Source organism: Chenopodium quinoa, unplaced genomic scaffold (genome assembly GCF_001683475.1).
Source record: "Chenopodium quinoa cultivar QQ74 unplaced genomic scaffold, ASM168347v1, whole genome shotgun sequence".
NCBI lineage: Eukaryota > Viridiplantae > Streptophyta > Magnoliopsida > Caryophyllales > Amaranthaceae > Chenopodium > Chenopodium quinoa.
Genome location: NW_018743863.1, coordinates 2,184,091 through 2,199,106, shown reverse-complemented (window position 1 = coordinate 2,199,106; position 15,016 = coordinate 2,184,091). Strand labels below are relative to the sequence as shown.

Genomic DNA, 15,016 nt, shown 5'->3' with positions numbered 1-15,016 from the left:
AATATACACAATTTCCAGCAACTTAGACTCATTTTAAATACCTTTTAATAATTTGAAAATTATTTTAAAACCCCTAATTAAACTCCTGTTTAATGGGTAATTACACCCTTTCTATATACCATGGGCGGGTATGGATGTGGGTATTATTGTACCTCACATGTGTGGTGGGGCGAGGATGGGTATAAGATTTTTTGGCGGGGATGAGTATGGAGGTACCATCCTTCGCATTCGACCCGCCTTATTGATGAGTGATTTCTCAAAATAATGTAATAACATAAATTAAGTCCTTATACACATTGGTTTAAACTATTTTCCACCATACTATCCACGCTGGCTTGGTTTCAAGGTTCGGTATTTGCAAGTGTAAAACCGCTAACATTATTGGCGGTTTTAACTAATATAGAACATCTAATGGTATTACAGGTTGTATGCATATAAACTCTAATGGTATTAACGGTTCTAATGGTATTACCGATAATATATATGGAACCGCTAATATTGTTAGCGGTTTTATATTGCCAAATTTCGAATCTAGGAACCGATCCTACGTAAACGGTATTGTGGAAAATAATTTTTAAACCAACTTATATAAGAAATTAATTTGTATTTTAGCATTATTCAAGGAAATCACTTACCCTTGCCATCCCTAGAGTTAAACATTTATTGAGTAAATAAAGGGATGGAGTTATGGAGTACCTAATGGGATAATAACTTTTCTCAAATTATGTACAGCACCAGTTTGGCAGATCAACCACAATGAAAGGAGTAATAAACACACGCATCACTGAAAATGTCCTGCACTAGTCTCTGTAGTCTGGACTATGAAGCCGCTGCCTCTCACTAGCTCATCTTCATCTTCATCTTCATCTTCATCTTCCTAACAAATACAACGCCATTTCAAATTCCAAACTCCCTCATATTGAACAAATTCCCCACCAAAAACCCTACCAATTGATCTCAAATTTTCTCCCAAAATCAAAAGCTTGATTCATTCAAATTCAATCATCAAAGCAAAATCCATCAAATGATGGGGGGTCGTCGAGATGGTTTGATGCGAAGCAGCAGCAACAGCAACAGCATTCTTTCGCTTCGAACATCTCGAATCGCAATTGCTATTGCGATCGGAATATTAATGGGCTGTATATTCGCCTTTTTTTACCCTTATGGTTTTTTACATCCTTATTATCCTCCTTCTACGGCTGCTGCCACTATCTCCAATTCCATTTCTCAGGTTTTTCATCTTAAAATATCTCTATATTTTTATTTTTATTTTTATTTTTTTTTGTTGGGAAATATATATTTTTGGTTGGCGTATAATTTTAGTCGATTCCCTTTTCGTATAAATGGGATTTTGTTTGGTGTTTCCGAGGAATATTGTTTCTTGGCGAGAAATAAAAGACAACATAGACGGGATTTGATCCTAAGTCGTAAATTTAAACTAGTTATAGCATCTACTTCACTATATCCTTGATAGTTGTAAGTTAAGAAAGTACATTTTATTCCCTTTTAATTATTTTGATATATTGTGGATATATATAACTTTTTGATGATTGTCTTTGTAATAGTATTGATATAGTTGATGATTCAGGATTCTGGCTTTTGGTGGTTGTTTGGTTTGATAATAACAAAATATTGGGTTGATGATTTTTGTTGAAGTTGTGTGATTTTTTGGTGTGAAACAGGAGAGTTCGTCGGAGTGTGAATCGAGTGAGCGGATTAATATACTAAAGGCCGATATTGTTAGGATGACGGAGAAGAATGCAGAGTTGAGGAAACAAGTGAGGGAGCTAAATGAGAAGCTGAGGTTGGCTGAACAGGGAACAGACACTGCTCAAAAGCAATTCCTGGCATTGGGTGAACAACCTAAGGCTGGACCTTTCGGTACTGTCAAGAGTTTAAGGACGAACCCAACTGTAGTGCCAGATGAATCGATTAACCCCAGATTGGCTAAGATCTTAGGAGAAGTTGCTGTTAGGAAAGAGCTTGTAGTTGTGTTGGCAAATGTTAATGTGAAGGAGATGTTAGAGGTGCAGGTATCAACTGTCAAGAAAGCGGGTATACTTAATTATTTGGTTGTGGCATTGGATGATGAGATTGAGAGTTATTGCAAGGCCAATGGCGTGGCTGCCTATAAGAGAGACCCGGATGATGGGGTGGATGAAATTGGAAGGTCAGGTGGTAACCATGCAGTCTCTGGATTGAAGTTCCGTATTTTAAGGGAGTTCTTGCAGCTTGGTTATAGTATTCTTCTGTCAGATGTTGATATAATCTACTTGAAAAATCCATTTGATCATCTTTATCGTGATTCTGATGTGGAGTCAATGACAGATGGTCATAATAACGCGACTGCTTATGGGTATAATGATGTCTTTGATGAACCTGCAATGGGATGGGCTCGGTATGCACATACTATGAGGATTTGGGTTTATAATTCTGGGTTCTTTTACATAAGGCCTACTATTCCTTCCATTGAGCTTTTGGATCGCGTTGCTGATAGGCTTTCCAAGGAGAAAGCATGGGACCAGGCAGTTTTCAATGAGGTGCTCTTTTACCCTTCACATCCAGGGTATGAAGGGCTTCATGCTTCTAGGAGGACTATGGATTTCTATACTTTCATGAACAGTAAAGTTTTATTTAAAACTGTTAGAAAAGACCCTAACCTGAAGAAGTTGAAACCTGTGATCATCCATATAAATTACCATCCTGACAAACTTCCAAGAATGAGAGCTGTCGTCGATTATTACTTCAATGGTAAGCAAGATGCCTTGGATTCTTTTCCCGACGGTTCTCAGTGATGGAAATAGAGATATACGGAGTTTATCTTGCTCACATTCGGCATTTGTTGTTAGTTTACACTGAGGGCATGGCACATACTGAATTTGGGCTTATTTCAGCCTATGTTGTGGTCTTAACAGAATTTTTAGAAAGATTTGCCACTCTTTTTTGTTTTACATGATTTGCTTTTCAGCTGTTTCTCTGTAGGATTTTACTCATTGTTTCTATTAGTACTTTGGTTCATCTTGTAATATGAGTGTAACTCATTGAAAAGATGATATAGAAGGTTTGTATACTCGTGTCAACTTATAATATTATTGATTGTGAATTCGGAGATCCTCTCTGGCCCGTGCCAATAGAGGATCCTTGAACATACATGCCTGTTTTTGAAGCTTTTCCAGAATTTCGGTTCTCGTCTTGTCATGAATTGCAATTAAAACTTTCAGTGTAAAGGCTAACATGAGAAACTCTCAGTTTAAAGCCTGAGGAAAATGTCCGTAACATCAAGTAGATTAGTTTCAACTTTCAATTATCATAAGAGTAATCACATATACAACCAAATTGGTATTCAAGCTGCAAAATTTATCAACTTTGCTGGTCCTAGGATTGAGATCCTTTCCTTAGTCATTTCAGTTTAACCAGAATAAAGGAATACGTGAGTGAGATTTCGTAGTAAAATCAGTTATTAAAAGAGGACTAGAACAAGATTTCATAGTAAGAACAGAGAATCATCACTACACGTTTATGCCCACCATTATAAGCGCAGTGACGTTCATCGGCCAACCTAAACACTTGATAGAAACAAATCCTACCAAAAAATAAAAAATAAGGTCTGCAACAAGGTTAACCTCAGCAGAAGAGGAACTGTGCCCTCTGTTACGTCAGTATTGTGGACAAGAGGAGGATCTACAACACATTATTAGGATTTCAAAAATTGCCAAGAAAATTTGGAGCGGGAATATTGTCATTTACATGGAAACTAATAAGTACCTTTCACATAATGGATCTTATTTTACATTCAGCTTTTTCTGAGCCAGGATGGTCTAACTAGCCCATGCTGCATGTACTACATCAATACATTCTGGGAGTCAATGTTAGCAAGAAACAGTGTAGATTTAAGGGGGAAAAAGATTTGATATGACATCTATTCACCGGAATTTCAAAGGGTTAGATTAACCATGATTTGATCCATGCACCCAAGCCAGGAGTATCATAGTACCTTCGTCTGCCTGAAGCGGATCCTGCATCCATCAGGTTTCTTCAGAACTATTCTGTAAAGATGCAAGGGGGAAAAAGCATAACAATTTAGTTAATGGCTCTTGGAAGAAAAGCACCAAAAGGGCAAGGATGGCATGGTTTTAAGATTCCCATTAGTTAAACAGTACAAAGTCAGCGGGTGGAGCAACTTCTGGTTAAGCAGCTTCAGCACTTCAAATGGAAGCACTCGCATGTCTATAGTGTACGTCACGAACTTCTATGGAATCAACTGATATTCTAACAAACTCAGAAAAACTGGTTCAAATACTACAGGAGGGAAATGCAGGTGACATTCAGTTGATCTGGGCGCAGCAAAAAATCTGGGAAATCAGCAGGAAGTTCAAATGGTGATGTATCAACAAAGCAGAAAGACAGTACATCAAAGACAGTACATCAGAAAGACAGTACTTGCAAAAGGAGCTGCAGCTACTATAACATCTCTATAACTTCAGTAAATTTTTATAGCCTGTCTTTAAAAAAAAATGCTGATAGATATTAAGCATATTTTTATATATACAGTGGTGGAATATACATCAATACCAGAATCCACGTCTACAACAGAGTACAGTAGCAATGCACAGACTATTTTTAAACAAGATACTTGTATAATGTAAGTGAACCTTCCCATGCTATACTGTACAGAAGGCCTGAATGTAACTTCACAGGTCAGAAAATTTTTAATGACCATAGAATCAAAACTGGTTAGGAAGCTGTGCAAAGGTTCCCAAGTTGGGGCTGCAGCCACCGCTCATCATCCTCTGATAGATGGCATATGCACGGTCAGGATCTCCGGATATGCCATACCCTCGAATGAGAGCATTATATGTGAACACATTAGGCTTTAATCCCTTTAGCAAAAGCTCATCATAGAGCTTTCCTGCTTCTTCCATCATTCCTGCAATTCCCAGATGTAGTATCAAGGAATTGTAGGTGTACAAGTCAGGAGAAATCTTCCTTGTCTGCAACTCATCAAAAACAGAGAGAGCATCTCTAATTCGCCCAGATCTCCCAAGACCATTGATCATAAAGTTATAACACACTAAATCGGGATCAAGGCCCTGCAGTTTTAATTCCTGAAAATAGTCCCATGCATCATCCACTTTCCCTAACATCAATAGGCAGTCAATAAGAATTGAATAAGATTTAACATCCGGTCGGATTCCTTCTTGAACCATCCTCCTAAACAAAGTGCAAGCAGTATCCATATCGCCGGATTTGCCAAAGCCATTTATTAGGATATTATAAATAGCACAGTTTGGTTCACATCCATAATCGATCATTTCCTCAAAGAAACTTTTTGCTTCTTCCAGTCTTCCTGACTTTGCCAATCCATCTATCAAAGGTCCATACGTACAAGGAGTGGGTGAAAAATCTCTGCTAACAAGATTATAAAACATATCAACAGCCTTGTCTATGCTGTTAGATTTCACAAGGCCGGAGATAATGATATTTTGAGTTATTGTATTCGGAGTACACCCACGATTCTGCATTTCTTCATAAAGACTAAGAAGCCTATCAACATCCCCAGATTTACTAAAAGCATCGAGCAGCAAATTGTATGTGGACACATCTGGGACACAACCAATTTTTTTCATTTCCTCAAAGAGATCCCAGGCCAGTTCAAGAAGACTTAAATCCAAAAGCCCTTCGATTAATACATAATACAATTCCAACGTAGCTTCAATTCCGCGGCTTCTAGCCCATAAAAAGAAGTCATGTGCCTCAAGTCCCCTTCTATGTTTGGACAAAACCTTAAAGAGTGGCACTAAAATTGAGTCATCTTGGCAAAGCTCAGAAAATATCAAGCTCTCAGCAAGCACCATAGCTTTGTCAATATTTGTTTGAACAAGAACCCCACTGATAAGATCCTCCCAAAATGACCGATCTGCACGATGCTGACCATGTAACAAAAAGATCCTGATAATAGTCAAAGCATCCTCAGCCATTGAGTTCTTCACTAAACTAGGAATAAGAGTGCACAGTGTGACACAGTCAGCATATAGTGACTTCCCCATATGGTGGAACAACAAAAACGCATCATATACTCGGTTGTCTGTAGTTAAACCATAAATGAGAGTATTATAAGTAAACACATCTGGAATGCAATGCATGTGTCTCATTTCAAAAAACATCTTCACAGCCATATCAACCTCGTCATTTTTGCAAAGGCAGTCTAAGAGTGTGTTAAAAGTAACGGTGTTTGGATGACAACCAATTTTTATCATGGCTGAGAATAAAATAATAGCCTCTTGTACTCTGCCTTCCTTCCTCAAGCCAGATAATAGCGTGTTGTAGGTCACTACTGTTGGAGTAAGCTTCATCTGCTTCAATCTTTGATACATATCCCATGCTTCATCCACTTGATCAGCCTTGTAAAGCATGTCAATCAGTGAGTTGATGACAGCCACATCGGGATCACAGCCATTTTCTACCATCTCAGTGAGCAACTTGACTGCATCATCCACTCTCCCTACCTTACTGTAGCACTTCATCATCATGTTGTATGTAATAGAATCTGGAGCAATTCCACTTCTTTGAAGTCCATTAAAAACATCATTTGCCTCCTTCAGCATCCCAGCCTCAGCAAGACTATACAAGTAAGCATTACAAGCAACAATATTCGGAACAATTCCCCTACTTTTCATACTCTCAAATGTCTCCAGAGCTCTGTTTGTCGCTCCTGATTTCCCAAAATAATCTATAAACAAAATGTAGGTGAAGGCAGTTGGTTCAACACCAAGAGATTCCAAGCTTTCAAACAGACCTAGAGCTTCGTCCAGCCTATTTGCTTTTAAAAGGCCACCAATCAAAGTGTTGTAGGTATGAAGGTTTGGTGTAATGCCATGTTCCCTCATGATACTTAATTGAGTGAATGCCTCATCAATTTTTCCAGCTTTGAATAAAGTATTCAAGAGAATGGTAAAGGTAACAACATCAGCATGATAACCATCAGTTTCCATCTGACTCCAAAGTTCATGGATACTATCCAAGTCTCCACAATCACTGAATTTATCCATGAGGGTGATGTAAGTTACTCGATCAGGTTTGTGACAGCTATCTTTCATCTTTAGGAACAGATTCTTTGCCTCATCCAGTTTTCCAGCAACACAAAGTGAATCAATGAGAACCGTATACGTAACAACATCAGCCCCACACCCTTCATCATCCATTCTTTTCAAGATTCTAAACGCCTCATTGATTTTTCCTGCCCTCCCAAGAACTCTAATGCATATAGTGAAGGTGTAAACATTAGGCCTTAATCCCAAACTTTCCATTTCTTTCAACAGTCCCATTACAGTTTCAGTATCCCTTCGTTTACCTACTGCAACCATGAGTGCAGAATATGCCTTCAAACTAGGCTTATTTCCTCCTTTAATCATTTTTCTGTACACCTCCAAAGCCTCTCTACAATATCCTGACTGAAGAAGCAAATGAATCAATCCATTGTACGAATAAGCATTCAAGATAAACCCAGCAGATTCCATCCGCTCAAGGGCAAAGGGAGCTTGCCTCATTCCACCCCTTACATTGAGCACCTTAAAAATTGTCAAGTAAGTGGTTGAGTTCCTGTTAATTATTTGCTTCTGCATCAAGTCGAACACAAAAACCATATCCCCTACTCTTCTATGCACCATCAACTTTTCAAGCATGTAATTACAAGTTTCAGTTGTATGGACAACATAAGGCATCCCTGCTACAGACTTGAAGTAATCAAAAGCATTGTTTGGGTCTTCAATTGACTGTAATGCCTCCAAAACCCCTTTATTAGATTTGCCTTTTATCGGTTTCACATCTGTAATCAACATGCTGTCTGAATTTTTTATCATAATCCCACGGAAAGCCACTTGTTTCATTCTGTGTTTTCTCCAATTTACAACAGGTCCGCTAATTGAAATTCTACAATTTAGTGTACTTGCTCCTAGCAACCCACCATGCTTTAAAGGAAAGCACACCGTCATGGATGTCCCTGCCTGCAATTTCATAGCTCTCACTTGGAGTATTTGACCTCGATTAATAGCCTCAATAAGATAAAGCACATTACCTGATCCTCCAACCTATAAAAATGCCAACAACATTGAAGTTAGCAACACAAAAAGGAGTCTAAAGGAAACTTAGAATGGCTATAACAATCCACCACTATCTATGTTTTGAAATCCACCAGACCTATCAACTGTTATATCCATCATGCTGAGCAGAAAATATGTGCAACAGTGACTGTATTTAGCTTTGAAATGTATGCCTGTACCTAATACCTATATAGATTAAATTGTGTATATGAGCTATTTTAGTAGCAGGTCCAAACTTTTACCATTTATATAAACCACACTAAAAGAACTGCTCTAGATTCTAAATGCCATATACGTGTGAATGGTGGCTTTGGTCATTATGTGCTCCATGTATTTAAAATATAATGACTTGTACATATTTACATCCAACACTTGTCCTTTTATGAAAAAACTAAGTTAGATTGTCTATGTATATGCCATGATTACTTTGGTTATAGCCAATAAACTTGAAGTGACACACTGACATTATAAAATCTAGTGGTAAGAGTTTTTATAGCTGTAAGAATACAGAATACCTACTCTGTTTATATATATCTTATATTTTGAAGAAAACTTCAATACATGGAAAAAAAATTAGGTTAACTAGAACTCGTAGGAGGAGTATATTGCATAAGAAGAATAAAGAGTTTGACATTACTTGACAAAAGAATAGCAAGATAACACTACAATGGAACCAGCATTTACACACAAGTTCGAATCAACAAAATAGTCAATCAAAACAGCATACTAGGCGAAGTAAATACCTCTGTATTGGTCAATGGCAACAAAGGATAATGTTTTTCAGCTTGGTTAAACTTAATACTCAGGTTAAATGTCTCACATTTCGATTTAAAGTACTAGCAACCTGTCTTTCTATCGATTGTTTAACTTAATCAGTATTCACTTTCATCAATTGATTTCTATCAATTTCAAGATAAACATAATATCAAATTTACTGTTAAATGGTATAGTAATACAAGTCTGCAACATAAACCAATCTCTAAATTAATTGAACTAGTTAATTAATGATTCATATTAGAACAATACATAATCAATTTATCTGGTAAAGGTAGAAAACAAACCGTAAAAACATACTGATCTCAAGCTCTTCCCTGATCTATCCGTCATCCATGGAAAGGGTAGACGTCCAATACAACTATCATGAAGGCTTGACTTGCCTGTAAAAAAACACGATACAGTAAGTACAAAGTGTTCAATGGGGTATCTTGAGATCAGCATTATAAATTCGATGAATTATTTTAAGCTTATTGAATGAAAGGTAAGATCAACTAAAATTGAATCGACTAATAATTTCAATCCGTCAACATCTAGTTCAAGTTACCCAACAAATAGAATTAAAATCCACAATCTTCAACCAAATTTCCATTAGCAACTTCCTGAATTTTTTGAAAAAAAAATGACCAATCAAATAGAATTAAAATCCACAATCTCATTAGCAGCTTTCTAAATTTTTTGAAAAAAAATAACCCGTCAAATAGAATTAAAATCCACAATCTTCAACCAATTTTCCATAAGCAACTTCCTAAATTATTTGACAAAAAAAAATAACCCATCAAATAGAATTAAAATCCACAATCTTCAACCAATAGCAATTCTCTGGGTTCACTGATTTTTTTTTTATTTTTTTTTATTTTTAATCGCTCAACACATACAACTAAAATTCTAGCAGCTTGGTGCTTAAAAATTAAGTGATTACAAACTTACAAAGTATAATAGATTGAAAAACATATTATAACCTGCATATCGATTAAATAAACAAGCAAAAATTCTACAAATAAGCAAAAAAATCAGTGGAAATTGAAAAGAGGGAGAGAAAGAGCTTACATGAGAAGGTAGGATAAGAGGATGAAGGATTTCTGAAAGTGTCAGTAAGACAAGACCATGTTGAGATATTTGGAGTGAGCAGCATATTATTCTTTGGAGGAGAGTGAAATGAAAGTTTCACTTTGAAGATAGAGAGGGAAGATTGAGAATTGGAGATGGAGGAGAAAGGAGAAATTCCTAACCTCTCTCTAAGATATGTGGCATTTATGTAGATAAAATAACTTTCATTAAAAAAAAAAAAAACGTAGTAAAAGAAAAATAAATACTCCGTACAAAGATTACAATTTTAATTATTTTTAATTTTAACTTTTATTTTTTATACAAGTATAAACATTACAATACAATTTATAAACACAAAATTTCATATGTGACTGGTCACATCGTCTGGTCGAGGTTCGTTATTCAAGGGTTACTCGGTCGGTCAGGGGTTACCCGGTCGGCCATGGTTACTTGATCAGAGGTTGCTCGATCAGTCAGGGTTACTCGGTCAGTCATGGATTACTCGGTCGATGAGGGGTTACTTGGTTAAAGGTTACTCGATCGGTCAGAGGTTACCTGGTCAATTGATTTACAAATGTGGGAGTCGTAAATGGGGAAATTTAAGTTTATACTCCCTCTGTTTTTTTTTTTTTTTGTTGGGAAATTATCATTGGATACCCTAGGTTTGGGCTTTTAACATGATACACCTACTTAAATTTTAATTATTAGCGGTACACCACTACTTTCAAGTAATTAACTACAGTAATCACTCCGTTAATTAAACGTTAGTAATACATTAATGACTGTAAATTTAACTTAACATGAATTGACAAAATTTCCCCCACTCATTAACTCTCCCTCCAAGCTCCAACTGCCTAAATTAAACACAAAAGTTATTGTTCATCTTCTTCTTCTTTCTGATTCTCTCCCCTATTCTTGTTACACTGAGAAACCCTAATTGACGCATGATTGAAGCAAACATCTTGAAAATTTAGCGCTACTTTGTTGATTGTAAAAGGTTAGTGCTGATTTGTGCTTTGAATTTTGTGATTTTCGCTTTAAATTATTAGGTTTTTGTTAATGGATGAATTTTCGTTTAAGTGGATGAAATATGATTTCCATGTACAATTGTTGCTTGAAGAGCCCATACTAGAGTTTGAGAATCTTATATCTGCAGCTCTAGAGGGCTGACAAGTGCAATTAGCACCTTTGAACCACAAATTCCTTCCAATCCTGTTGCTTGAAGAGGCCATACCAGAAGAAGACATTGATGCCTATCTGTAGAAAAAATAGAGAAGAAATAAATAAAAGTGAAATGAAGAAGAAGAAGTTGTATAAACCAGAGCAAATGAGGGGGCAACGTTTATATTATGACAAAGGTGGGTGATTACTGCAAAAAAAAAAAAAAAAAAAAAAGGAGTTTAATTAGATCAAAATTGCAGTCATTAAACTATTACTAACGTTTAATTAACAGAGTGATTACTGTAGTTAATTAGTTGAAAGTACGGGTGTACCACCGATATTTACAACTTAAACATGTGTATCATTGATAAAATCCCAAATTAAACCTAGGGTGTACCAGTGATAATTTCCTTTTTTTTTGTTTTTTAAGTGTCTTTATAAAAGGAATGGTGTCCTTCGAACAAGTGTATTATTCCGATAGAGGGTTCGGAATTATTAGAAAGCTAATTATTCAGTGAGGTCAAGTAATCGGAATGACTAGCTTAAGGCCGCTTCCGATCAGTAATATTAATGCATAATAAATATTACAGCTTAATCTTGACTAAACCTTTCGGGTCACACCCAATCGAGTAACCGAACCGAAACAAAGAATTAATTCGAAGGATTAAATGAGTCATTAGAGTATTACGAACAAAAACGTCGGATATCGAGCTTAGAGCGTCGAAACTGAGCGTCGTAAGTCGAGTCAAATTTAAGATTTGACGAGACGAGAAATCAAGCAAACAACAAGTTTAAGCTAAGCCGTAGCTTTGCATTGGCCTAGCCATGTGAAGGCTAGGCTAGCATAGGGCACCAACCCCAATGCATGGGTGTGCCGCAAGCCAAGCATGCATGCGCGTGCTAGGCTTGTTGGCCGAGCATGCTTGAGGGGCTGGTGCGCTTGGCTGCACGTAAGTTAGCACAAGCACGCATGCGGAAGCATCGCTGGGCTAGCAGGGGCGTGGCAACAGCTCCCTTATAGGGCAGCGAGGGCCTAGCTAGCATGCTAGGCCATGCGAGTAGCAATGCCGCACAACACGAGGCTTAGCACGCAAGCTGGCCTATGTGTGTGATGGATGTGCCGCACAGTAAGGCTGGCAGCCAGCCAGGCCTTGTGCCAATGCTCAGCCACAGCTTATGCATGTGGGAGCATGTAAGTGTGGGTTTGCTTGGGGAGCAAGGGGAGGGTGGTACCCCCCCTTTGGGTCCTTACCTAACCCCTTGCTCACCACTTGACACTTGTCGTTTGTTGATTCACTTGCATTTCAATTTGATTTTTGAATTAAATTAAATTGAATAAAATGCATTTTACCAACTCTCCCACATTGATGGGAGATTGGAATTCAAGGGCTCCCTTCCCTATAAATACCAATCATTTGGCATTGGGAAGGGACACTTGAGTTGTGAACTTTAAGGGATCTCCAAGAAGAGAAAACCTTAGTTCTAATACTCTAAGTTCTTTTGGTCTAGCCCCGACTAAGCTTCGGGGTAGGGGCCGTTCGGGTCGGGTCTTGAGGGTGATAGCCGTTGGAGGCTTGCGCATTTGCGGAACTTTATACTTTCAAGTTCGAGCTCTAAAAGGAGCGAAGCACCCATCAAGGGTATGATCGTTTCTCTCTCTCTCTCTCTTTGTTAATTAATTATGTGATTGTTAATTAATATGCATGTTTAGTTACTTTAATTTGTTAATTAATGTGGCTAACTGAGTATTGTCATTTTGGGATAAATTTATTGTAGTTCATTGAGGACATTTTAATGCATTATAAGGATATGAAGGATCGTGCATGGAGACATAATTAGTTGTGTGGATTCTGATTTGAGTAAATGATATTAATTGCAAAAGGAAGGCACATAAACGGACTAGATGAAATCTATTGGGGAATAACCTACACCTTAATGGTGCTTGAAGTACAAGCCTGGGTTTAACAGGACATTATTGGAGCTGGTGAGGGATTACGTTGTGAAAGCATCGTGGTGTGAAGTAGGAGTATACAAGGACTACAAGAATTTGAGGTGCAATTTCATGAAAAAGGATTTGAATACGTGTTAAGAGAGATGGTTGGATTTGAATGTGAGTGTTACATGAATTTTTATACGATTTGAACATTCCATATTATGGAAGGAAGCATATATAGTTGAGGATGATCTAGGACGAGGATTAAAGTTATAAAATGCAGTGATTGTAGCTTGAGAGTTGTTTAAGAAATAAAAAGGTCGAGAAGCAAGCCATTGAAAGTTTCAGAGCTTGAACCTCGACCGCAACCAAGAGACACCACCTACGGCAATCAAGATCCCGACACACGCTTAGGGACACTTCACCGATATGGGAGTCGACGCCTCAGCCTAGGCGTGTTGAGGGTCGTGTCGCGTGTCGTATTGAGTCGACACGCGATATTCTATATGAGGAGAGTGTCGGGGTAGCATAGATCGTTAGAGAATACGCTATGCACTTTTGCAAAGGAAGAAAACTTTGCATAATTTGAGGAAATAGAGGAGGCTAATCTCGAATGTTGGAGTTGATCGAATTTGTGAAAAGATTAGTGGAAGAAGAGTGACTATATCAATATTAATGAAGAATGGAACCTTGGTGTGAAAAGGTAGGTGTTAAATGCGACGAATTGAAAGAGAAACCTATAAAGGAAGGGCAATACATCCACTAATGATTTGGCAAGAAGTAAAGATTGAGCATAGGAGAATCAAGAGGACAATACATCCACTAATGATACGAGTTAAGGAGAGATTTCATCTCAATGGATTTTAATGCATATTAATTTGAGTTAAGAAACATGAATGATATCTTTGAATTGCGATGGACAAACTTATAAGGAATTAAGTCAAAGTAGGTGACGCTCCATGGAGCACCTAAAAATGTCGTTTTCAAACTACAAAAATCTTTCGAAAATTTGAGAGAGTGTAAACAAGTACATTGGGTAAACGATTGGAAACGCGTATAATGATGAAATACATGTAGAGAGTAATTATTTTCAACTTTTAGGGTGACTGGAAAGGTATATTGGGTTAAAGGTTCCACCCACGTATTATTCTTGAACTTCAATATCAATGGAACTTGAGCCACAAGGATTGGTAAAGGTGGCTAAAGATCGACTAGCCATGCCACGACTTTGGTAAAGTACAAGTGTTTTCGTATACCTCAAGTTAAGGGAGGTATGCCATAGAATTTATTGAGTAAGATCAATGTTGGACCTTTGAGGAAATTTATCAGGATTTTTGACATAAGGAATACATTGCATTTGTCTGTTAAAAGGTTACCATGGAATGATTTAAGTAGAATCGACGTATTGATTATTCCATGAGGATATTTATTGTTATTAATTATTACTCAATCATGACTTCTTAGTTGATTTGGGTAAAGGATTGGTTATATTATGGCGAGTACATGCAATAAGGATGGCAATAAGTTGGAAGTATTATAGTTTAACAAAAAAATTGGATAAAGAGGGAATGTCTTGAATTGTCTATGTTGATTTGAGTGGAGTTACGGGGACATAACTTGTTTTCTTTAAGGGAGGTAAAGTGCGGTAGAACTTCACGCCTTTTCTGTTAATTTAAGTACTTTTAGTGCTTTTTTAGTCAGTTTTGTACTGACTTTGTTGTTTTGATTGGATAACTTATACACTAGTTCGTATAAGTTTGTGTTCAAGGGTGTATATTACATAGCAATTTGTGTAAATTTGGTAATGAATCGATTATCTTACACACTAGTTTGTGTAAGTTGCTTAGTGAGTTGGTTATCTTACACATTAGTTTGTGTAAAGATGGGTAAATGAGGTAGAAATTTAGTATCACAAAAGTACAGCAACTAAAACGTCAAAGAATTTTTCAGAATTTACAATTATTTATTCGTTTTCAAACGAGTTTTTTCTGGTTTTCGT

General features: G+C 37.1%; 2 protein-coding genes across 3 annotated transcripts; one reads left to right on the top strand and one right to left on the bottom strand.

The window, feature by feature from the left end:
* Window positions 1-684: 684 nt before the first annotated feature.
* On the top strand, window positions 685-3,178 carry LOC110686518 (arabinosyltransferase RRA3-like). Its single transcript, XM_021863137.1, has 2 exons — window positions 685-1,231; window positions 1,683-3,178. Exons 1-2 carry the CDS (start codon window positions 1,025-1,027, stop codon window positions 2,793-2,795), a joined length of 1,320 nt encoding a protein of 439 aa, XP_021718829.1. The 5' UTR covers window positions 685-1,024; the 3' UTR covers window positions 2,796-3,178.
* A 1,304-nt stretch (window positions 3,179-4,482) lies between these two features.
* Window positions 4,483-10,819, bottom strand: LOC110686517 (pentatricopeptide repeat-containing protein At4g31850, chloroplastic-like). 2 transcript variants are annotated; one of them, XM_021863135.1, is made up of 3 exons: window positions 9,924-10,819; window positions 9,174-9,256; window positions 4,483-8,087 (listed from the first exon to the last, which is right to left on the bottom strand). In XM_021863135.1, the coding sequence occupies exons 1-3, from the start codon at window positions 10,006-10,008 to the stop codon at window positions 4,725-4,727; spliced, it is 3,531 nt and encodes a 1,176-aa protein (XP_021718827.1). In that variant the 5' UTR covers window positions 10,009-10,819; the 3' UTR covers window positions 4,483-4,724. The 2 variants fall into 2 exon arrangements, with proteins under 2 accessions (XP_021718827.1, XP_021718828.1); XM_021863136.1 differs by having other exon boundaries at window positions 9,161-9,256; window positions 9,924-9,984.
* Between the last annotated feature and the right edge of the window lie 4,197 nt (window positions 10,820-15,016).